The sequence below is a fragment of the Talaromyces proteolyticus genome (assembly GCF_021365285.1).
Source record: "Talaromyces proteolyticus strain PMI_201 chromosome Unknown BGW36scaffold_11, whole genome shotgun sequence".
Lineage (NCBI taxonomy): Eukaryota > Fungi > Ascomycota > Eurotiomycetes > Eurotiales > Trichocomaceae > Talaromyces > Talaromyces proteolyticus.
This window is the reverse complement of record NW_025764287.1, coordinates 288376-311569: the sequence shown is the minus strand read 5'-3', so window position 1 is coordinate 311569 and position 23194 is coordinate 288376. Positions and strand designations below refer to the sequence as shown.

General features: G+C 40.4%; 9 protein-coding genes across 9 annotated transcripts; 4 read left to right on the top strand and 5 right to left on the bottom strand.

Moving 5' to 3' along the window:
• Window positions 1–3286: 3286 nt before the first annotated feature.
• On the top strand, window positions 3287–4098 carry BGW36DRAFT_303495 (cytochrome P450; the record flags this gene model as incomplete). The annotated part of the gene is made up of 3 exons (XM_046211883.1): window positions 3287–3331; window positions 3395–3797; window positions 3917–4098. Coding segments are annotated over 3 exons (630 nt in total), but the record flags the coding sequence as incomplete, so codon positions are not given.
• A 1575-nt stretch (window positions 4099–5673) lies between these two features.
• Window positions 5674–6728, bottom strand: BGW36DRAFT_419341 (uncharacterized protein; the record flags this gene model as incomplete). Its single annotated transcript, XM_046219454.1, has 3 exons — window positions 5674–6211; window positions 6264–6412; window positions 6672–6728. The coding sequence occupies 3 exons, from the start codon at window positions 6726–6728 to the stop codon at window positions 5674–5676; spliced, it is 744 nt and encodes a 247-aa protein (XP_046067886.1).
• Window positions 6729–8072: 1344 nt separating this feature from the next.
• Window positions 8073–9595, top strand: BGW36DRAFT_400048 (uncharacterized protein; the record flags this gene model as incomplete). The annotated part of the gene is made up of 6 exons (XM_046218595.1): window positions 8073–8357; window positions 8411–8626; window positions 8685–8854; window positions 8969–9068; window positions 9131–9395; window positions 9459–9595. The coding sequence occupies 6 exons, from the start codon at window positions 8073–8075 to the stop codon at window positions 9593–9595; spliced, it is 1173 nt and encodes a 390-aa protein (XP_046067885.1).
• A 628-nt stretch (window positions 9596–10223) lies between these two features.
• On the bottom strand, window positions 10224–12432 carry BGW36DRAFT_431130 (KR domain-containing protein; the record flags this gene model as incomplete). Its single annotated transcript, XM_046220938.1, has 5 exons — window positions 10224–11264; window positions 11297–11449; window positions 11524–11931; window positions 11988–12272; window positions 12328–12432. The coding sequence occupies 5 exons, from the start codon at window positions 12430–12432 to the stop codon at window positions 10224–10226; spliced, it is 1992 nt and encodes a 663-aa protein (XP_046067884.1).
• A 22-nt stretch (window positions 12433–12454) lies between these two features.
• BGW36DRAFT_431129 (uncharacterized protein) lies at window positions 12455–12856 on the bottom strand (the record flags this gene model as incomplete). The annotated part of the gene is made up of 1 exon (XM_046220937.1): window positions 12455–12856. One exon carries the CDS (start codon window positions 12854–12856, stop codon window positions 12455–12457), a length of 402 nt encoding a protein of 133 aa, XP_046067883.1.
• A 2628-nt stretch (window positions 12857–15484) lies between these two features.
• Window positions 15485–16465, top strand: BGW36DRAFT_362915 (cytochrome P450; the record flags this gene model as incomplete). Its single annotated transcript, XM_046214417.1, has 3 exons — window positions 15485–15526; window positions 15589–15820; window positions 15873–16465. The coding sequence occupies 3 exons, from the start codon at window positions 15485–15487 to the stop codon at window positions 16463–16465; spliced, it is 867 nt and encodes a 288-aa protein (XP_046067882.1).
• Window positions 16466–17124: 659 nt separating this feature from the next.
• Window positions 17125–18292, bottom strand: BGW36DRAFT_400046 (uncharacterized protein; the record flags this gene model as incomplete). The annotated part of the gene is made up of 3 exons (XM_046218594.1): window positions 17125–17936; window positions 18008–18213; window positions 18273–18292. 3 exons carry the CDS (start codon window positions 18290–18292, stop codon window positions 17125–17127), a joined length of 1038 nt encoding a protein of 345 aa, XP_046067881.1.
• A 934-nt stretch (window positions 18293–19226) lies between these two features.
• Window positions 19227–21490, top strand: BGW36DRAFT_362913 (putative sugar transporter STL1; the record flags this gene model as incomplete). The annotated part of the gene is made up of 13 exons (XM_046214416.1): window positions 19227–19367; window positions 19426–19584; window positions 19645–19769; window positions 19823–19873; window positions 19940–20055; window positions 20116–20119; window positions 20176–20349; window positions 20404–20477; window positions 20540–20637; window positions 20695–20753; window positions 20814–20973; window positions 21053–21224; window positions 21306–21490. The coding sequence occupies 13 exons, from the start codon at window positions 19227–19229 to the stop codon at window positions 21488–21490; spliced, it is 1518 nt and encodes a 505-aa protein (XP_046067880.1).
• A 474-nt stretch (window positions 21491–21964) lies between these two features.
• Window positions 21965–23148, bottom strand: BGW36DRAFT_431125 (short chain dehydrogenase; the record flags this gene model as incomplete). Its single annotated transcript, XM_046220936.1, has 6 exons — window positions 21965–22190; window positions 22248–22471; window positions 22525–22606; window positions 22662–22739; window positions 22842–22986; window positions 23058–23148. The coding sequence occupies 6 exons, from the start codon at window positions 23146–23148 to the stop codon at window positions 21965–21967; spliced, it is 846 nt and encodes a 281-aa protein (XP_046067879.1).
• Window positions 23149–23194: the final 46 nt, after the last annotated feature.

Sequence of the window (23194 nt, the reverse complement as noted above, 5' to 3'; positions counted from 1 at the left end):
ATATTTAGAAAGATTAAAGAACTTATTAAGTATATATTAATTTTAAAGTTATATAATTTAGACTTATAGAATATTATCTAAATAAATGTATTAAAATATATAATTAAAACAATCTTAAAGTAAGCTGATAATGAAGAAATATATACTATTATATTCTACTTAAAGAAATATATTAGCACTAAACTTAATTATAATATATATAACAGAGAGTTATTAATAATTATTAAAATATTTTAATAATGATGATATTATTTTTAAAAATTTAAGCATAAGATTATTGTGAAAACTAATTATAAGAACCTAAAATATTTTATAACTATTAAAGAATTATCAGAAAGATAAATATGATAATATAAAGAATTATCATAATATAAATATATAATTAAATATATATTAAAAAAATAGAACATTGCTATAGATATATTAAACAGACAATTAAATTATATAATTAATATTAAAGTATCAAAGATAAACATCTTAAAATAAAACTTAGAAGTATTATAATATAATTATAATGCTATTTTAGCAGTAGTTATTAGAATTAAGAAATCAGAATTTAAAAAATAACTAAAAAGAAAAATAGAAAATAATATATAAATTTAATAAGAACTATATAATGGAATAATAATATTATAAGATAGATTAATAATATAGAATAATATAATTAAAATATTATAAATAATAACTATAGAAATTATTTAGCAACATCATAATCTATCCAGTTAAGAATATTGAGGAATTAATAAAATAATTAAAATAATAAATCAATCATACTATTTCTTATATTTTAAGAAAAAGGTTAAGAATTATATTAAATATTATAAAGATTATAATTAGAATAAATTATTAATATATAAATCTTATAAAAAAATATAAATATCTAAAGTATTAAAAAAAATATAATAAAATATTATCATTAATTTTATTTAAAGATTATTAGAATTAAAAGAATTTATCTTTAAAATAATCTATACTAACACTATAATAGTAGTTAATAGATTAATTAAATATATAATTTTATAATTAATATTAAAAAATATAACTATAAAGTAATATATAAGCCTCATACTGTAAGAAGTATTTTTATGGACTGATTTATTAAAAGAGATTATTATAGACTGAGATAAACTATTTATAGTAAATTATTAATAAATAATTATAAAAATATATAAAATAGAGTATAAGTTATTAATAATAAATTATTAATAGACTAATAATTAGTCTAAAAGAATAATTTAATCAGTTAAATAATATCTATAAAATTATATAGATTAAGAATAAAATAATTAGATATAAATATTATTAATAATATAATTTATAATAAATAATTTAATAAATATAATTATAAAATAAATACTATATTTTATAAATCTTAAGTGATATTTAAGAATAATATAGTCTAATATACTGAGAGAAAGATTATTAGAAATTGTAATAATATAAATAAAGAATCTTTAAATATTTTATTAAATAATTTTATAAAATATTAAATGGACAGAATAAAGAATAAAAATCTATTATAATAGAAAGTATAAGAATGTATTAATCTTTAAAAAGAAAAAAAAAGTTTATCTTCTATAATAAACTATAAAATAGAAGAATTTTAATATTTTAAATAAAAGATTAAATAATAAATTTAATATAATTAAATATAGATCTTTTAAAATTAAAGAAAAATTTATTAATAATAATTATAAACTCTAATTATTAATAAGGATGAAAGTATATTTAGTATTTTATATTTTATTATTAGAATCCATAGAGAATCTAAAGAATGATAAAGATGAAGTAAATAATGATAAATTTAAAGTTAATTTTATTAGAAAAAGAAAGTTAGAATAGAGAAGAATCTTTTATTTAATTAGATAGATAGAATATAGATTTAAGTATAACTTATAAGAACTAGTTAGATATTTAAATTGCTTAAAAAAGATTTAAGCTTTCTATTATTAAGAAACTTAAAGAATAAGGGATTAAGGGGGTTATTTTTAGATAATTTAGAATGAATTTAAAAGATAATAATAATTATTTTATTAATTTACTAATCAATTAATTTTCTTTATTCTTTTTTTTATCTTTTTTCTTTTATTTCTTTTTGTTCTTCTTTCTTTAATTTTTTTAATTTAATGATATTCTATATATTTCTTATTATGAAATTATTAACATGTTTCTAAAGAAGATTATCTTACAGTTTTAAATAATGAAATTTTTTAAAGATCTTCTTCTTCTAAATATAAATTTGATTTTAAATAGCTATAAGCTATTATTATTTTTTATTAAAAAAAGAAGTTTTTGATTTAATATATTTTTAATTTAAATGAGTATATTTACTATAATAAAAAGATTTTTTAATTATTATATAAGATTTATTTAAATTTATATAATAAATATAGAGAATAATTATTTTAAAATCCTTATTTTTTAAATAATTAATAAGTTTTAATTTTTAGATATAAAAAGATTTTTTTAAAAATATAATTAGATTATCACTATAAGAATAGGAATTTATAAAATAAAGATATTTATTTAAAAATATAAATATAGCTAATTATTTATTGTGTTATTAGGACGTCAGTCTTCAAAGAAAAAGATTATTATAAGAATTGATAAATTATAATTAATAAATATTATAATGAATGCTATTATATAAATATTTAATAAGATTAGAATAATAATAATCATAATTATTATATAGTATAATTAAATATTACAGAAATAAGATTGAAAAATAATTATACTTTTTATCTAACTATAACGATTAGTATAATAATTATTAAAATTATAAATTAATATCTAATTTCAATATACACTAAACACATAATCTAATAAAATAAAGTTTTAATATATAGAAGTATAACTTCTATATAATAAAATAATAATTTTAGATATTAAAATATGATTTTAATATCTTTTAGTATATATAGATATTCATTTATTATTATATATTTAGTTAATTGTTTTTTATTTTTATATTAAATAGTATACTATTATTTAGTATTTAATAATCTCCTTATTATTATTATTATTTTTGATAGATAGTTCTCTAATATTGATCTTATATTACTCTTTTATTTTGTGTTAGCAGAATATCCTCTAAGATCTCCGATCTTGAGACGAGTTGTTGACAACTTTTGACATTCTGTAGGGAAAAGGATCCGCTTCCTGCTTGCTTTCACATTGTCAATTTATATTGAGCTTGTTTTCGCCGCTAACCTCTCTTATTTGACAGTGGGTTATTAAACAGGCTGATGAAGATGGCAAGTCATTGGATTATCAAGTGAATTCTCAGATTCTTGTAAGCTTGGCTGCGATTCACACTACCAGCCAACAAGTATGTCACACTTGTCTTTTTCTAAATCCTTAATATATTCAAGTACTAATTCTAGTTCTACAGCTTGTGCATACCATCTATGATCTTGCACTGCGACCAGAATACCTCGCACCCCTCCGTGAAGAGCTTGAAACCATCCTTGCAGAACACAATGGAACACTTGTCAAACCATCAATGGCAAAGCTTAAGAAGATGGACTCATTTCTTAAAGAGGTCCAGAGGATAAACCCAATAAGCATGCTTTCAATGACTCGGTATACTACATCTGCCCTGAAGCTCACAACCGGCGATACACTCCCAAAGGGCACACACATGGCGTTCTCCTTAGCCGGAGTTTCAAGAGACCCCTCGATTTGGAGTAACGCAGACGAATTTGATGGGTTCCGGTTTGAAAAACTACGAGAGAAACCTGGACAGGAGCATTCTCATCAGTTTGTTACTACAGGGAAAAATTCTTTGGCTTTCGGTATGGTCCTCATCTCTGCTCTTTATACCTTGCTTGCTTTTTCTTCCCCTAGCCTCTGTCAGATACCCGGCAAATATACAGTTTCATTGAATATTACGCTTACTCTGATTTTGAACCAGGCCACGGAACCCATGCATGCCCGGGACGATTTTTCGCAAGCAACGAGATGAAGGTAATACTAGCACACATCATTCAGCACTACGATATCACGCTCTCGGAGCGACCAGAAAACATCTACAGCAGTACCGAAATTACGCCCAACCCGATGGCAAAAGTGATGTTCCGTAAGCGAAAAATGTGAATCACTAGGAGTGACACAATTGATAATGTGTATTAAACGGATCGGGTGGTTATCCGAATACAAAAAAAATTAGCTATATATTGTAGTTAGTAGATAATATGTATGGGGCACGTGCTGCTAACAGCATATAGCATGCTAATCCGAACCCTAATTGCCTTGGGCATCCACATGCTGAGCCAGCCGTCACAATACTTAGCCGTGTGCCGATCATAACAATACCTTAAAGATTATTAATAAGAATCTATAAGAATATAAAGAAAGCCCGACTCTAATAATAATAAAATCAAAGAAATTTATGTAAAATCTTTCAAATTAAAAATTAACAAAATTGAAGATAAAATGAATATCTAATAACCCTAAGGCTTATATGTATAGCCCAAGGTGTACAAAGAGCATCTATCTATAGCCTGAATGGTTTCACCATGGTGAGAGCCATTAGATTATGACAGCCATGCCATTCTAATGGGGTCATCACATCACATATAGCCAATTAAAGCGTTCCGAAATCACCCTCATGATCATACCTACAATCTATTCCTTTTGATATAAGGCGATATATATACTTGCTAAAAGCTCTTAAGATCATGATCATAGAACAACCCCATGACATCCTTGGTCTATGGTGATATTGGGAGATACAACATTATCAAATCCATCAAGTTCTTCTCGGTCAACACTAGAAGATGTTGAGTTAGAGCCGTAGATAGCATCTACACCTGTTCCATTATAGATTAGGTCTGAGTAGTGACAACCTTTGTAGAGTATATTAGGTGTATTACTAGTAATACTTCGGAAACTAGTGTTAGGGACCAAAGCCATTTGGAAAGTCAAAATCAGCCTCCCCGTCAAGAACTTTAATCTATAGGCTTGGGCTATCCATACAGGAACCCGAGATTGGGGCATCCCTCAACGAACCAAAGCATCTTCATCAATCATCAAACATTCCTTCGTATTCACAGTGCATGCTTTCGCTACATCAGCCAGTTCCACGAAATACGCATAGTGCTTGCTCATATCCCCAATCGATATACTATCAACTTTACCCCAATCACTCATAATAACGTACTTGAGACGCGCGGATACTTGGCGATTAGGCTCGGGATCGAGCGTCTTCTTTCTTAAATCCATATCATGCTTGCCGCGGTCAACATCATACCAGATGGACGCGTGCATATAGGCATCTAGTTTTGCCAGGGTCAGCGGCCAGAAATCGTTGGACTCGGGCATGTAGACGGTGCGATAGATTACGAAGCCCCGGTCCTGGCTCCCGAGTTGGCGCAGAAACTTCTTACGGGGGGTTCCGCTCTCTCCAGTCTACGGATGACATGGTGCTAACTTATTCATCGGATGAGTTGTGGCAAGGAGTATTAGGCTCGTACTCCAACCTCCAAATCCTGTTCCGCGCGTCTTGGTTCTGCGGTTCCGGTTCCCTGATGTAGCTTCGCGACGCAGTGCGCTCGGTAATTTGATCTGTGACCATGCACTCCATCTAACCTCCGTTAATAATTATATTGGCATCACTTTTTGGTTGTACTAAGCTTCGAGAGTTGGGATACAGCTTGTTCTCCATTTTCTTCACTTTCCTGTCCAAATATTTAACCCCAGCTTTACCCCCTTGGAGACTGGGAGTCCCGCATGAGGCGTCCTGACATCGCCTGTCCCGTTATCCAAAAGATTCCTCCAAAAGAGAGCGCTCCCAGACACAGCCTTGAATATAATGCCATCTGTAACCCCACACTCAAAAAACTCACACAACCTTTCGTCTTCCACGTCCCACTTGATTGAAAGTCCTGGAAAATGCGTCCCACAGTGCTCACAATCAGCCTCAAGAAAGCCAAAGAACGTCGTGTGACGTTGAGGGCGACTTGTCATATTGTTTCGGATATCCCTATCAAAATGAGGCTGATAGTCTTCATTTTCGATGTACCTTACAACTTGGAGGCCCTCAATTTGAGTTGTAGTTTTGTAACCTTGGAATTCTGAAGCACGATTTATTAGGCATTGCACAGTCCTGTCTAATCTGGGCAGGAATGTGGTGGAACTTGTCCGTCCGGGACTTATGACTGACTGGCTTGAGTCTTTTGAAATCGTTTCGAAGGCTTGAACCGTCGCTCTCTGGGAAGTTTTAGTTCTTATAGTTTATTAATCTTAACACTACAACTCACGAGAGTTTTACAAGCGCATATCTCTCGGTAACCGTAATGAGGTTCTCGATATGAATGAACAGAGGAGCATACGACACAATTCGGATTTTGTATTGCGGATCCTCGCAGGTGAAGATTGGAGGATAAAGTATAGAGCGAAGTGTTAATGACTGTTGGTGGGAAGTAATGCCCAGAAGACCGACAGAGAGCACAACCGCCGAGAGGCATAGAATCAACTGCGACTGTCAATCTCGAGAAATCATTGAGGATTCCTCTTGCTGTTTCTGGTATTATTGAATTTCGTATGCAGAAACGTGCTTAACGATGTGGAATGTGAATTGAGAGGATAGGTATCATTCTTCTGATGGAACGATAATTCGGAAGAGTAATAATTTCTATCAACTGGGACTCTGATAGAGCTATGCTAACCTTCCTATTAGCTGGTGATGGAATTAAGAGGCAGCAATTTTGCGACGACACACCCATGCTTAGCATCGGACCAGAACCGCACCAAATGGCAGCCTAGGTCTGTGGTTGATAAATTTGAGAGGAAATTCGGAGGGGTGGCCTGCTCAGGGGTCTGACCCGTTCACGGGTGAAATACGTTAGAGATGATCTAATGCAAAATTCAAGGTACTAGAACCTGTGAGCGTATATACTTTCTTGGGGAATACGATAGGTACTATACATAGATCGCAGAATATACCTATCTCGAACTAGTCTTGTTTGTCGGGCACCGCATCCAGCTGTAGCCCCATTCCCTCCACACAGACTATAGAAGATGTGGGGCAAAACAAGACAACTTACCTGAGACAACAGGAAAGAGTAAGACGTGGAACTATTAAACTAACCATTAGTACAGTGGCGCTGCAAAGATTTTGGGGTAGCACCAAGATTAGTGATTACGTTTACCTGCATGAATTCGGTACTAGGGCCCAAAATACTAATAATATAACCGTTATAGTAAGAGATTCTATAGTTTTCGGCTTAGCGTTGGCGCTAAGGCGCGCCATTTAGTGCTATCCCAAATCTGCAGTGCCACTGTAAGTATACAGTATATATCCATATCAATCTTTAGATATTAAATATCTATATAAACTAACAGTATTTTTAAACCATTTTTAGATATTTCATAAGATATTATTCAAATGAATAATTTATTAACTGGTAATAACTAATACTAAGAAAAAGCTTATACTAATTAATGTATGTAAAGATAATATAATCTTAAAATATTAACAATAGTAGTCAAGAAAAGTTATGGTTCTTTTATGGTTCTATGATTGAAGATCACTTGACGATTTCTATATTAAAGGCTCTTCTTAGCGTCTTAATATCCAACATTTACTGTTAAGATATTTCTGGTTGGATAACTTTAGGATATAGGGACCTATCAATGAGTTTTTTACGAGTTTTAGAGTTGGTGATTGTGATTTGTTGCAATCATGTTAAACCATATGGGACGAGGTTTTTTCACGAAAACCAACGCTAGGCATGAGACAAATGTTAGGCGAACTTGGCTGGATCCCGTTGCATCCAGTTATAATCATGTTGATCATTACTGCCGCCAGCGATTGAGTTTTACAAATCAGTCAGACAATTGACAATTTTTGAGCTAGATTATATTACATACGGGGTGTGAAAGTTCCTTATATGTAGATATGTGGCGCCGTATGCTTAGCTTGGAACCTATTAATTCATCCATTGCTTCAGTATTCCCTGTACTGCATACTCTTTCCAGGTTTTGCTCATATTAATCCATGATTGTTACCAACTTTGTTTTCTTTCTCTTTATCTCCTTGGCAAATGCTGTAAAGAGCTATGTGTAATATGCTACCGCGAATACGAGGGCGCGCGGTTTTGGTGTCTTCCCTCGCTTTATTAATTGTGTTTTCCTTGACATTAATACAAGATCCGGTTTTAAGACGGATCATGCCTCAAACACCGACTTTAGAGTCGAACGGGGTATCTGAGTCAACATCAACGCCGTTCAAGGCATCGGAATCACCACCGTACAAGATTCGTATCCCCGGTAAACCCATGAATTTTAAAATCACCGGATTTGTGTTTTATGGTCGCCGCGATCGAGTGGAATCCATGCATTGTTATGTTGAGGTTTGAATATTTCGTCAATGTCACCATTCGACTCCGTTGACCCATCTGCACAGAGAAACCTTGTCACGAACGGCGGCTGGCTTGATGATGTTATTTGGATTGCCAATACTGAAAACTCCGCCGATCTCTCCTTCTTAAACGAGATACTCGCCAGATCACCTCTCTACAAGGCACATCGTCTGGAGAAAACAGTATGGTGGCCGGACTACGCCAAGTTATGGCGCTTAGTCGAACGTGGTACAATTTACGTTAAAATTGACGATGATATTGTTCGCAACATTCTGTCCAAGCTATTTTGTTCTAGTACTAATGACTTGGGTATAATAGGTTTGGTTTGCCAATGATGCTATCGAACGAATCGTACAGACGAAGATTGAGCACCCGGAAGCTTTTGCTGTCTCGGCCAATATTATAAACAACCCACCTCTTAGTTTCATGCACTATCACATGGGAGCTCTTCATCCCTACTTTCCAGACATTCCAGAGGGATTTGACTTGTCGACTCTTCTGAAGCAAGAAAATAATAAACGGAATGATGACGATATCATCAAGGAAAGAGTAGAAGAGAGGTCCACTGAGGATTCAAACATATCTACAACGTTGAGCAAAAGGAACATTCCGTGGCGCCCCTCCGCTTATCCGAATTGGACCGGCCCATCCGATTTCGAATGGTCTCTCGACTACATGCCCCCTCCATCCCCCCCCATCACCGTTGGCTTCGGGTATCGGATACTGACGACCATAACGCTATAAATCGTACGCCGGTCGCCAAGTTAACCTACGAGGTATGGGGTCCAACTTACGAGAGCTGGGCTATTGCCTCTCAGCAGCACTATTCTCTACTGGAAAACATTGAAAATGACCAGCTCGACCTCTACAAATTTAACCTACAGTGGGATATGAAAGGGGAACGAATTCGTATGAACTTCTTGGCAATCCTCGGTGATGACGTCCTTGATACAGATCCTTTTAACTGGCCTAGCAACCAAGGCGATGAAGATATGCTTATCTTAAAGCTGCCTCATGACTTGGGAAGACGTGAGTTTATGCTCCCTAGACTTGCACGGTATTATGCTAGTACTGATCCTGGCCGTTTCATAGCAATATTGATTGAAGGTACCGCGTTGGCAGCGCACTTTAATTATATGCATCAAGGGGGTGTAACCACGACAGATCTCTTGGAAAGATACACGTCTTTGGCAGCCGAAGAGGTGTGCTTAATGTCCATAGCGTCATGAATTTCTTAGTTGCAAGAGGTTGTTTACATTCTGAGCACTGTTTGTATCTTAGGTTGTAGTCTACTTTTGATATACAAAATGTTACGATCAGCACATGGCTACGTATAGGGTATCATTAAACTAAAACACTAGGCCTAAGGAGGGAAGTTGACTATACATAGCTGAGGTTAATATATTGATATACTAAACTATGGAGTATGGATTGGGAGCTCAGAGTTGCTGGGTATTATATACTTAATTGATATATATAAATTCTTTTTGAATTTATAGTTAAACCAAACTATAAACTTATACTATTGAAGAAATCTTATTATTCAAATTCTTTATATAAAAATCCTAGGAATTTTATAGTATCAACTGTCAGACAAAACATCGGTAAGGACAGTCGCTAAAGGCTGCTGTATTAACTAGGACTGCCTTGTAATTCTAAGCATAAGGTAAGCAGACAATTTGCCGTATCAGACCTAGGTCAATCACATGCACAACCCACCTAACTGATTTGATCTTCAACTCCATGAATCAATTTGAGCATGTCCTTGGCAACGTACCCTCCAAGGGCATCAAGAGAACCCATTCCCATCATTTCGAGCACACCTATATTAAACCCGAACATCATCTTCCACCACTGTCATAGCTCAATCACAACGAGGGACCCCATTCCCACATCAAACAGAGAGCACGACATCTGCAGGCCTTCTTCTAGTTTCAGCAAAAGGCTAAGCACTTTTTTTCCGATTTCGACAGCGAGAAAATGAGCTGAATTGGGCTGACCTAGTAAGGCGACATCACCCTTAGCCGCGGTGACGAAGGTCTCCAGGTCGTCGCTGGAGGCAGAGCCTGACGTGGTGCTGGTCTCTCCACTATTGTGGAAGGCCGTCATTCGGGTGCCCTTCTTCCAGAGGGATCGATTTCCGGGATCGCTCAGGGGCAGGCTGGATCGGAGCCCAAGGCAGAAGTTGTTTGAGGCAGTGAGCCGCGACTTGCTCAGTGTGGATGCAGTGGTTACCTCTATCGCTTCAAGAAGCTCACATTCCAAGACCGTACCGGGCAAGGCACCGGCAGCATTGAGCTTTTGCATAATCGACTCGTGCTCAGCGAGGCAGCCGACTTCCTCGACGGCGTCAATCTGGATGGCGCAGGCTGGTAGACCTAGACTCAAGCGGTACTGAGAGAAGGCGTCTAGAAAAGTGTTGGCGCTAGCGTAGTTGGTTTGACCGGGCTGTCCACAAACACCTGAAAGGGAGCCGAAAAGAACAAAGAAGTCGAGGTCCGCGTTGGCAGACACGGAAGTGTTGTGGAGATTCCACGTTCCTTTAACCTTAGGATGGACAACCGTGTTCCACTCCTTGATTGTCATGCTGGTGAATGTCTGATCACAAAGCACCATGGACATTTGCAAGATACCCTTGAGCCGGCCTTGAGCCTGTGGCACGGCCTTAGTCACATCGTCAAGGTTGGAAACGCTACCTTGAACAAAATCAGTGCGACATCCCATACTGGTAAGTTCTTGGGCAAACTCCTGGTGCTTCTTGTCTGCACCCACGCTCCGGGAAAGGTAGATGAGGTGACGGGCTCCGTGTTCCACTATCCACGTGGAGATAGAGCGACCCAAGCCTCCGAGGCCACCAACAAGTAGATATGCGTCAAAGTTATCGAAGTAGGTGAGTCTCTTTCGCTACTGAATACCCTCTCCCAATTGACCTGGCCAGTAGAATCGCGCATCGACACGACGATCTTGCCCAGATGGACGCCTTCCTGCATATAGCGGAAAGCGTCGAGGATAACATCAGAGTTGAAGACCTTAATGGGTCGAATGGGATGGATATGGCGCTCCCGGAGTAAGTGGACAATGTTCTTGAGCAGGCTTCATGATATATTAGTCATTGGTTATCAAATAGCTATACCGGGAGTGATACTGACTCCTATACAATAGTCGGCTTCCTGAGACAAATCTGATCCAAGTCGACGCAGCAATAGTTACGGTTGGCCATGAAAGGACTCATGTCAAGCTTTCCAGAACCAATCAAGTCTCGCTTGCAAATTTCGACCATCTTGCCAAACACTGCAATGCACCTCCATGTAACATGCAGCAACTCGCCAGACAGTGAGTTCAATGCTAAATCGACGCCTTCACCGTTCGTCTCCTGCATAACGTCCTCGGCAAATGAGGTGTTACGAGAGTTGAAGATTCTGTTTCGGGGCACGCCAAACGTGTCCATAAGATACTTGGCCTTCTCCTCGTTGCTGACTGTTGCATAGATCTCAGCATCAACCATCTGGGCAAGCTGGATGGTAGCAAGACCAACCCCACCGCAGGCACTGTGGATAAGAATGGACTAAAAATTTTGTTAAAGGCTAATTCAAAAACACAGGGAGTGCAGAGAAGACCAACCTGTCCCTTCTTCAGATTCCCAATGTCGAAAATGGAGTAGATCGACGTAGCGAACACACAAGGCATAGTAGCCGCATCTTCGAAGCTCAATCCGTCTGGAATCTTCTCGCAAAGATTCTCGGAGACAACCAACTGCGTCCCTAATGCACAGTTTCCAATGAACATGACGTGGTCGCCGGCCTTGAGATCCTTAACGTCGGAACCAGCGCGGCGGACAATGCCGGCGCCTTCATGTCCGAATCCATTCTCTGAAGCCTCAACAATGTTTATGGCACCCATAACGTCCTATAAATCGTTGCCAGCCTTGTGGATTCGCTCGTCCGGCGTTATTCTAACCTACCCTGAAGTTCAAGCCAGTGGCATATGTTTCGACTTCCACATCGTCATCTTTTAGCGTTTCCATCTCCTGGAGAGCCCAGTGTAAAGCAGTTAAGTGGCCGGGCATACTGGTACGAATGGTAATACCGTCATTCGAGTTCGACCTCAACAGCTCGTCTTGCATTGAGAAGCAATGTATACGTCGTATTGTCGATACTGGCGTATTCGAACTCAGGTTTGAGAGTGCCGTCCTCTTTACGAATCTGGAATTTCCCAAACACGTCCAGTGAGGTGTTAACATTGTCAACCTCACAGGTAGCGAAATCGACTAGCATTTCAGAGCGAATGGTCCTGGCGAAGCCAGTGATCTGGCCAAATCGCAGGTCCTGGCATTGGATCTGCGAAAGACCGGTCACCCAGAAGATACCACATTGCTTTAAGTTTTCCACCAAAGACTTGTAAGACTCAAATCGCTGGTTGTCCATGTTTTCTAAGAAAGGACCTTCATCGTCAAGGAACGCAATTGCATCTTGATTAGCTGGAAGAGACATGTCCTGCAGCCTGCAACGATGAACAGCATATCCCCTGCTTTCGAGGCCCTGAATCATAGGGTTCAGTGCATTGAACCGGAGAGAGTAAGGAGTGTGACGGCTGTTTTGGGGACGTTATCGATCCCAGGCCTGGCTACTATCATCGCGCTTAGCTGGTTCGACTCCGCCGAGTCGGTGTTTTACCACCGGTTTGTCATCATTTTCATCTTCATTAGCTTTAGAGATAGAGACAATTTCTGAGAAACAATGACGAGATAACTGTTGTACTGTAGATTGACACTAATGAAAGATATACTATGACCTGAACTGTTTGTCCTCATCACTAGAATATTTAGCATGAAATGATGTAAAAACTCTAATATCGTAGCAATCCCACCACTGCTCTCAGAAAAAAAATGAAATATCACTTACTTGCTATTTATCACCATAACTATTAGTCCTATATCATCACAGTCACTGCTTTCAAAATAGAAAAGACCATCACTTACTTTCTATTAGTTGCCATGACTGTCAGTACTATACCACTGCTTTCAGAATAGAAATGACCATCACTTACTTGCTATTGATTGCCGTGACTATCAGTTATATATCACCATAATCACTGCTGTTAGACTAGAAAATGCCATCACCTGTTGGCTATAAAATTAACTTGACAACAGAGGAGGTTTGATCTTACTAATAGCTGACGGCTTTAACCTCTGACTTTCTTTTATTACACTATCCATAAGCTTGAGATTATAGAAGGATGCTTTGCTCCACCCATCCTTTGGTATGACCGAGATAATCTCCTCCCGTAGAGCATGAATTAACCCCTCACGGCCACAGAGGTCATAGATAACTTGAGTCAGCATATCTGATGTCGTATGAATCGCAGACATAGAAAACATCAGAAGAACAATGACAGGGTCATAAGGGCGAAAACTGGCGTTTTCTTCTACCTAGTCTAGTGCATTATAATGTTGATCAGTTGTTAGTCTATTCTCTGTAAGGCCTGCCCTTCCCGATTGCCTCATTTTTAAAAAAGGGTCAAGAAAGAGGCGGGCATGCTCAACCTGTCTCTGTAGCGTTCGACAGACAGGTAAGAAACGGGCCGCAAGGCCACGCAGAGTCTTAGGAAAAAGATGCAAGGTTATCGCTGCCATACTCATACGCAAGGCATAATCTACTGTAATTTCAAGCCACTTTGAATCACGACACAACTCATTCCCAATAAAAGCTTTATTGGACAGCTGAGCAACACATTTCGTAATTACTGCTTTCGTTTCAACCTCGTGCCATTCTGCAACTCTCATCAGCTAACAGCCCAGTGCATCAATAAGCTCATATCTGATGCGCTGCTCACCTCGCTGATCACCCCAGTTCTTGCGAAGTGAGTCTGCTGCCTCGTCGGAAAGGGGCCTCGAGAGGCTTGCTAAGATGAAATATGGTTATATTTGAAGCCTGAAGCCTTTGCAGGTGTAGGTATTTATGTACTTACCAAGTTGGCGCTGCAGTCCAACTTTGACAGCACCCCTTATAAGCTCGCCTGTGTGTGGTCTGAACCCTGCGAATTGATCCATATGTGCGTGAAACTCCTGGTAGAAAATGTCATCAAACACTTAACCGTACATTACAAAAAGGTAGCATACCTCTGCAAAGAATCCGCCCAAATCTAGCCGCTTGTCATTGCGAAGATCATTTGCAAACTCAGGAGAAAGCACTAGTTAAACCCTCGCTGGTCAGGAGACGAAAGCCCTTACTGTACTATTAATCAGAATCCATTAGTCATTGCTTTTATCTCTCGGTTCTTTGAATATTCCCTCACCTTTGCAAAGCCAGAGTTGATGAGCTCGAGTGCGTTAATCTGGTATCGCATCTTGGCCATCAGACTCGAGATTTCAAACCATTTTCTGCCGTTGACCAAAGGGAAATCCGACAACGAATCACAAGTGAAAGAACCCAGAGCCGACCATATTGATATGGTTATAATTACACCGACTAAAATCACTCCTACGGCCGGAGAGAGCAGACCAAACAGATACGAAATTATCCTAGCCATAGACCACAAGACTATTTTTGAAATTTTCGTGAAGAAAATTAGTTGGAAACACCGATTTATGTCTATGTATGAATTCGAAATAATACGGGGAAGTGCAGTCAACCGTGTTCAGTTGAACAAGCTAAGAAAGGTTAGTTAACGGAATATGTGAAGGGAGCTGATAGCTAAAGAGAGGCAAGGCTCACTGCATAACTAGCTATAATCACCCTATATAATAAATTAGCGCTCATCCATTGCAGGAAGCATCCAGCAAGGCAGCAGAGTCAACGTAGCCTTCGCGCAACAGAGATAAAAATCGCCTCACGCCTGTATAATCTCTGTAATGTGCTACATTTTGATAATATAACTGGCAAAATCTGCTAAAAAATAAGAGACACCTTATGAATTATTCGAGTAGGGGCCTCCCTATGTATGAAATAGACTAGTTCTTGCATACGTATGGATAGATAGAATCTGTGACGGGTGGTGTGGTACCCCTCGTCTGCGATATCTTAAATACCATGCATTCCTTTGCGAATACTTTCAAGAGTAATAGGTAGATAACCAGAATATTATATTAAATCAATCTCACTCAGCGCAACCATTAACTCATGGCGCTGTCCACGGCTCTGTTCTACTATCTCCCGGCGGCTGTAGGACTGACTACCCTCATCTACACTCCTTTTAAATTGATACACCATACTAATAATCACAGACCATCTGCTTCGCCCTGGCCAAATGCATCTACAACGTCTTGTTCCACCCTCTGCACCACTACCCCGGCCCTCTGCTCGCGCGCGCCACACGCCTGTACCATATCTGGTACGACCTGTCTGGCATCCAGCATCTCAAACAAAAACAATGGCACGACACATACGGCCCCGTCGTGCGCGTTGCGCCAGACGAGCTGTCATATAATACCGCGCAGGCGTGTATTGACATTTGCGGTACGGTATCCTCTATTTTACTCCTAGTAATTATATTTTGAATGTTAAGTAGTGTATCAAGGCCACCGCACGCAAGACCGCCCTGCCAGCTTCGAAAAAGATGGCGGCTTTTTCGCAACCGAGTCAAATGTTTCGCACACTGTCGTCGCGAATGACGCCGACCATCGCGGCTTTCGCAGGTTGCAGGCGTATGCGTTTTCGCAAAAGGCGCTGTTGGCGCAGCAGGATGTGTTGGGTGTGCATTTGGATGAGTTTATTCGTCAACTACGACAGAGGGCAGCGTCCTCCTCTCACTCGCAAGAAAAAGAAGAAGAAGGAAAAGAAGAAGGAGTTGTAGACCTTGTTCAGTGGCTCAACTTCCTCACCTTTGACACCATCGGCGACCTCGCCTTTGGCAGCCCCGTGGGCTGTCTGCGTAAGGACCATCGTAGTCGGTATATCGATGTCGTCTTCAGCCTGGTCAAGATCTCAAACCATTTCCGCGCAGCGCGCAGGTTCCCATCGCCGCTGCAACAAATACTCATGATAGCCGTGATTCCGTGGGGATTGAAAGACGATTATCACTTTCAGATCAAGTTTAGCGAGGAGACGGATCGGACTGATTTATATTTGTCTTTCCCTTCCCGCCGGAAAAAAAAATTCTAATAGTTAGTCTCATATATTCTCAAAGAATACACCGACAAAGGCATGACCGAGCGCGAAATCAAAGAGGCGACGCGCATCTTCATCACCGCTGGCAGCGAAAGATTAAAAGATAGTATACTACTTATTAATATATTAAATTTGAGTATAATATAGTGTAATAATAAAAGATATTTATTTTTATTTTTTAAGCCTCATAAGCTTATAGTGAAAGAGAAAGAGAGAAAAATAATTTCTATAGAAATTTGTGTGTGGGGTTTCGGGCCGATTAGGCCGAAACTTTCTGCAGAGAGTGTATAAGAAAGATCTAGGGCTCTAATACATAACTGAAGGTATATAAAGAACATCTAACTATAGCTTGAATGGTTTCACTATGGTGAAAGCCCTTAGATCATGACAGCACCACTCCCGCAGCAGGACACAGATGGTCCCAGGGGGCACGCCGTCCTGACCCTAACCCAACCGTCTCCGGGCCCGAAACCCCCACTAAATATCGAGTTGATGGTTATATCAAGAACTGGTTTCAATTTATATTTAATAAACGTTTCTCTAGGAATATATGTACAGATACATGTCACATACTTGTCCAGAGACGGCCATGTCAACTGGTATATATTGATTCCTGTTTTGTGACGATCATTAGATAGTACAAACGTACCATCTCAGCCCGATTTTCCTAAAGCCTTGGCCTCTATATCAACTGCCTCTGAAACATAATCCCATAAAGACTGTTGACGTGGCTCCCAGCCCAGCGTACGGATGCGACTTGCAATTCCCAGAGAATTCGTTCCCCAAATTGCAGGCCCTGGAGTAGGATCGCCTTGAAGCCTAAGGCATTCCTCCTCGGAGAGCTGATCAACATCAGCAGATGTTAGATATCCCTTTTTGAATCCATCGGCAGCAACGGCTTTTGCCAGGTCCCCCCAAATATGCTGCCCATTTTCAACAAAGTAGTACCCTTCAGAATTCCAACCTGCCCCTCCACCCCCTTTCAGAGCTTTCTCAACAAGGATAACGTACGCGTCGGCCAAGTCGGCGACGTGAATATTTCTCCACTCGTTTTGCCCCTGATGCACGCACAGCGCTTTTCCCCTGCGAAGAGAGGCATTTGCTAGACATGGAAGCTGGACACTGCGCTGTCGAACTGGACCAATCCCCTTGCCGTAAATGGTAGGTGGGCAGACGATTGCCGTCTTGATTTTTGGATTGTCTACTGGGTCGCTCACGGCCGCCTCCAGGATGATCTTGTCAACATTCCGATGCCAGCGTTCCAGCGAGAACGAAGTGATTACGCCAATATCAGCGATATCGTCGTACACCCTATCAGGTGGAAGCCCATAGCCCTGGGAGGGGTCTCCCAAGATCCCTGTACCTGAGGTGTGTATGCAGAATCCTGGGGGACTGCCTGCTGGTTTGGATCTGATGCCTTTGATGATCGCAGCGGCCGCTACAGGGTGGTCTGCGGAGGCGCACTCTATGGACGTGATCAAGAGATCGGTTGTTAGCAAGGTATCACTACCGATCTCAGTAAAGGTAAAGACTTACGAAGGACAATGTCCACTTCCGCACTCAATTTAACAATGGTATCAATGCTATTGAGATCACCGATCGCAGTCTTTATTTGAGGGAAAGCCGCCTTGACGTTTTTTTCCTGCTCTTCATTGCGCACAAGTGCTGTAATATCTAATTCAGGGTGTTTCCGGTACAAGTGGACAATAACCTGGCCGCCAATATACCCAGTGATGCCGGTGCTATCACTGGTCAGTACTAGTAGCTCTCAGTTCCACGCTTCCAGGTGTAAGATGCTTACACAAAAATTCTCGGAGCCATGTGGACAAAACAATAATGATTATGATTCTGCTAAAGTGTAGAGTAGGTATGTTTATTATATATTATTATATTCTCCTTTCATAATTGATACCTTTCATAGTTGATAAAGTGAATTTCTAATCACTCTCTAGGGACGAGCGGAATGGATAACCAGAAGGGCAATAATTTCCGCTTCAAGAACTCTAACGTAATCGGACACCCACCCGCCCGGGACAGCCAGTCGCCCACTCCCATACGCCATATTAAATGGCCTCCCGGGCAGGTGAGTGTCCAATTGGTTACGTTACCTAACTGAACCCTGACGAATCTACGGCAGACTAGTTATACTATCCACAGAATTTGAGCAAGGTCTAATGATGCTTATAGTATACCCTGAGGCTGACCTTGGGCATTTTCGTAGAGCTTAAAATTGGTCAACTAACAATACTGATAAACTACCAGGAAATTTGATTACCCGACCTTTCCGAAAGAAATTAGCGTAGGGCGCCATCCCTTTTCCATACGAGTTTCTGAATAACCAACCACTTCGATCAAAGTTCCGGTGGGCGCAACTTGCAATAACTACAATAAGCCTTCATTCAGCCGAAAGCTTCTAGATTAGATTAAACCCAGAAGACAAACACCCGGGTAAGAAAATCTAGCACTTTACGTAACAGAACAGAAGGAGATGCCAATTAAATTAGGGTTAAGAGCGGATATTGCAATTCCGTATACTTCGTCATCAGTCTCCAGTCTTGGTTGTGTATCCCCGCAAAGTCTCTTTCTTCCCAGCTAAGCACAAGGTTCAGCCTGAACAAGTAGGATTTAGATCATTGGCGTATGAAACAGGAGAATGATCATAAAGGGGACGTAGAAGAATGATCCCAGACGAGTTCATAGTTCATAATTTATTCCTACAAATATCGAGAAACTGCTCTCTTGTCACTTCTATTCAATGTTTTATGAAAGGCTCTCGGGCAACAGCCTGCTCTGCGTTGCCAAATTGGCAGGGGGTGTGAGCTTTATGCTTTACGGCTACGATGCTGGCGTCTTGGGAGGAGTTCAGTCAACAAAGCCGTTTCTTGATGCCATCCAGGTAAGACCGACGGTCTTTGCGATTACACCGTCGAGCAAGGTGCTCACATAATTGGCAGAATCCCAAAGGAAGTTATATTATTCCGATGATTGCTTCCTCCTACAGTCTATCTGCCACATTGAGTTCCGTCATCTGCATGTTCACGGGTATGAAGATGGGTCGCAGAAACTCTATTTTGATGGGAAATGCTATCGTGGTAATCGGCGGAGCCCTCCAGGTTATATTATACAATCGAACCATTTTAAATAGCCCTCCTCTTACTCTACATGTGTAACAGGCTTCGTCTTTTTCCGTGGCTCAAATCATTGTCGGCAGACTTTTATCTGGATTTGGCATGGGCTTCATCTCAGCTACTGTTCCAATGTATATCTCTGAACTTTCTATTGAAGCTTCCCAGAGGGGGTAACCAGGCCACCATATCAAGAGTACTATGATGTATCTTACTGACTCCACAGACCGGCCGTGGGATGGCAAATTGTGATTCTGATCAGCGGCATTCCTCTAGCGTGAGATTCCTTATCCTTACGTCTCTTCTCGATCGGCGGAGACATTACTGACTCTCATGGAGACAGTTACTGGATAGACCTGGGTTTCACTCAAATGACCAACCAAGTTTCCTGGCGCTTTCCCATCGCATTGCAATCAGGCTTCGCGTTCACTTCCGCTACCTTGTTTTCCGTCCTTCCCGGTAGGCTCAGCCCACCACTCTTAACATCTCCTTTCTCATAAACTGACCATTGAGTTATAGATACGTATGCTAAATCCTTATTTGTACCCGTCATATTATCTCTAACACACCATTCATCAGACCCCGCTGGTACTATGCTAACAGCCGGGAACGGGAGGGAGACTTGATTCTGTCCAAACTCCATGAAAAACCAATTGACGACGCTCGAGTACAAGCAATGCGCTGTGAAATTTTGGAAAATATCAAGTTTGAGCGAGAAGCTGGGCATAGTTTCCGGATCATGGATTTGATCTGGTTCGTTTCTCGGTTCGGCATTGCACACGGATTGGAAGACTAACGAAGATATAGGGATAAGTCTGATCTCCGTGTTGGCCGACGACTGCGTACTGGATTTATCCTCTATATGCTTGACAACCTGATGGGTACAATCATTATTGTTGAAGGAACTATATTCTGTTCACTATGCTTACAACCGACTTCACAGGTATTAATATGATGGTCTACTTCTCCACTACGATATTTGCCAATATAGGCCTGTCTTCATTCTTGTCGCATGTTCTCGCGGCAGTGATGAACACTCTGGTAAGCTGGGGTGATGTCGCCTTGAATATGACAGTGGATCTGATAGCTACTGGATAGTTTGCCATTGGTTGTGTAGCCATGCCGCTGACTGTTGAGCGATTTGGACGCCGGAACCTGTAAGTCATTCGCTCACCTACGAGATGTATCCCTCTCTGATGGTACGAGTTTCGATATAGCATGCTATGGGGCGGTATGGGCTGTACCATCTGCATGCTGCTCTTCGTCCTTCTGATTTGTCTACCGGAGCACTTGATCAACAATAAGACGCGGTGGTCTGCTGTGGCCATGGTAGTTTGCTTCAACTTTTTCTTCGGTTGGGGCTGGGTCGGCGTTCCGGTACGTTTGTCCTCATAGTATCTTCTTTTGTTTCCTTTCTTTTTTACGTTCTCCTGTTAACGATATTCTCGCTTGCTAGTGGCTTTATCCATCCGAAATTTCACCACTTCAGCAGCGGCACATAGGCGGCGCGATGGCTGCCCTTGGAGAATGGCTATTTGCTTTTGTCACAATTTTCGCCGGCGGCATCGCGCTTGACCGTGTTGGGCCAATGATTTGGATTTGGAATCTGCTTTCTTGCGCTCTCGCTGGTGAGTTCTTTGCCCGGAATCACGTCTTTATTTATTTGAGATATATTTGAACACCAGGCTGATCGTTCGTTCATCAATCAGTCGTTTACGTTTACTTCTGTTGTCCTGAGACAACTGGTCTTTCTCTCGAAGAGGTTGACATACTATACGCAAAGTCTGAGGTAAAGGAAAGGTTGCTGACTATGCGGGAGAATGGTAATAACTCATCTGTGGAAGAGAAGAGTAGCGTATTGCAGCACATTAAAGCGACTGGGGCTGCAGCGTAGTCCTCGGTCAAAGGATTTATACTTGAGGAATGAGAGGAGCAAGTTCAAAACCGAGTCATCATCGTTCTCAAAATATGACTTTCAATCCTAAACAATTCGAAGTGTGTAAATAGGAAATCGCATGTAGCATTTTGTGAAAATGGCTAAATACAATTTTTGTACTCAAGATAGGTCAACTATATACCACAAATGAACGGGTAACAATTAGAACACTTCGAAGTGACATCCTCTCTATTGCATATGTACATGTGCCATCTGGGCTTATATTTCAATCACTGTGCCCTTGCATCTCTGGCTAAGAAGACCAATCTCAAAATCCGGATCTTTGTAATGCTGGTGGCATGACTATTGTGAAGGGTATACTGCTGTCAAATTACAAGAGATTTACAAGAGCTTTTCATAACAGGGCCAATCAATAAGTATGAATAAGTTCTTAAACTAACTGAATGGACAATGAGTCTCGCCTTGCAATGATCACTTCGTCATCGTAGGTGGATTACTACGCCCAACATGCAGCCCTCCTGTAACAAGAATATCGTTCCCAGTTACATATGACGATGCATCACTTAGATAATATGCAACTGCGCCTTTTATATCTGCCCGGTTTCCTATACGCCCAAGTGGCGGATCGTCTCTCATGAGAGCCGCGAGCGATGGGAACCGCTCCATGACTCCTTCGATCATTGCTGTATAAATATATCTGAGACGTCTTAGTAACATTGAAGGTAATAAAATCGGATGAAAGTTTGAATATTACCCAGGAGATATAGTGTTCACTCGAATATTTTTCGGTCCAAGCTCAACGGCCAGTGCATGACCAAGGGACTTTACAGCCCCTTTGGAAGCCGAGTATGAAGACACATGCTGTGTCGGCAACGTTTGATGAGCGCAAATGGACGCGATCATTACGATGCTGCCTCCGGTACCTTGGGCTTCCATTTGCCGGGCAGCTAGCTGGGCGCTGAAATAAGTACCTACCACCTGGGCGGAGGTCATATTAGTTCAGAATTCTGGATGGGAAGAGTGCAACATACATTCACCATCTGCGCCCGGATCACGTTCTCCCAGCTATCTCCAAGGAATGGTGCGTCGTAGACGATACCCGCCGCAGTAACACTACCCATTTCTTTCAGTGTCTGGTTCCCAGGAATATCGACCCTCGGTTTCTCACCATCCATCGATCCGCCCAAATTCCGCAACCACTTCAGCAAACGACTGTTCTAGAGACTCCTTCTTTGTGACATCGGTTCTGAGCAGAGCAAGCACGTTAGCTGAGATGCGAAAATATGACCAGGGTTTTTGTTTTCGAGCGCTCTCTTTCTCTCTTGACTCAATTTAGCAAGCAACATACTGGTAAAATCGCGCCTTGATCCCAAACGTCTTCTCCAATTCATCAAATTCATCATCAGGCTGTGAAAGGTAGTCTAGTACTGCAACATTGCCTCCCAATTCTGCTACCTGGCGAGCCAAGGCAAGGCCAATTCCTCTGGCACCACCTATGCAATTTTTTATTATCAGTGACATCAATTCAAGCCTAGGAAAACAGTGTTTAAGTTGTACTACAAACCAGTCACTACGGCGGTCTTGTCCTTGTAGTTCAAATGAGTCTGTATAGGGGTTTTGTACGAATCGTCTACGATTCGCTGGTGCGTCGCCATGATGAATGAACAGCGGTAGATATCTCAATGGTGTGGTTCTATAAAC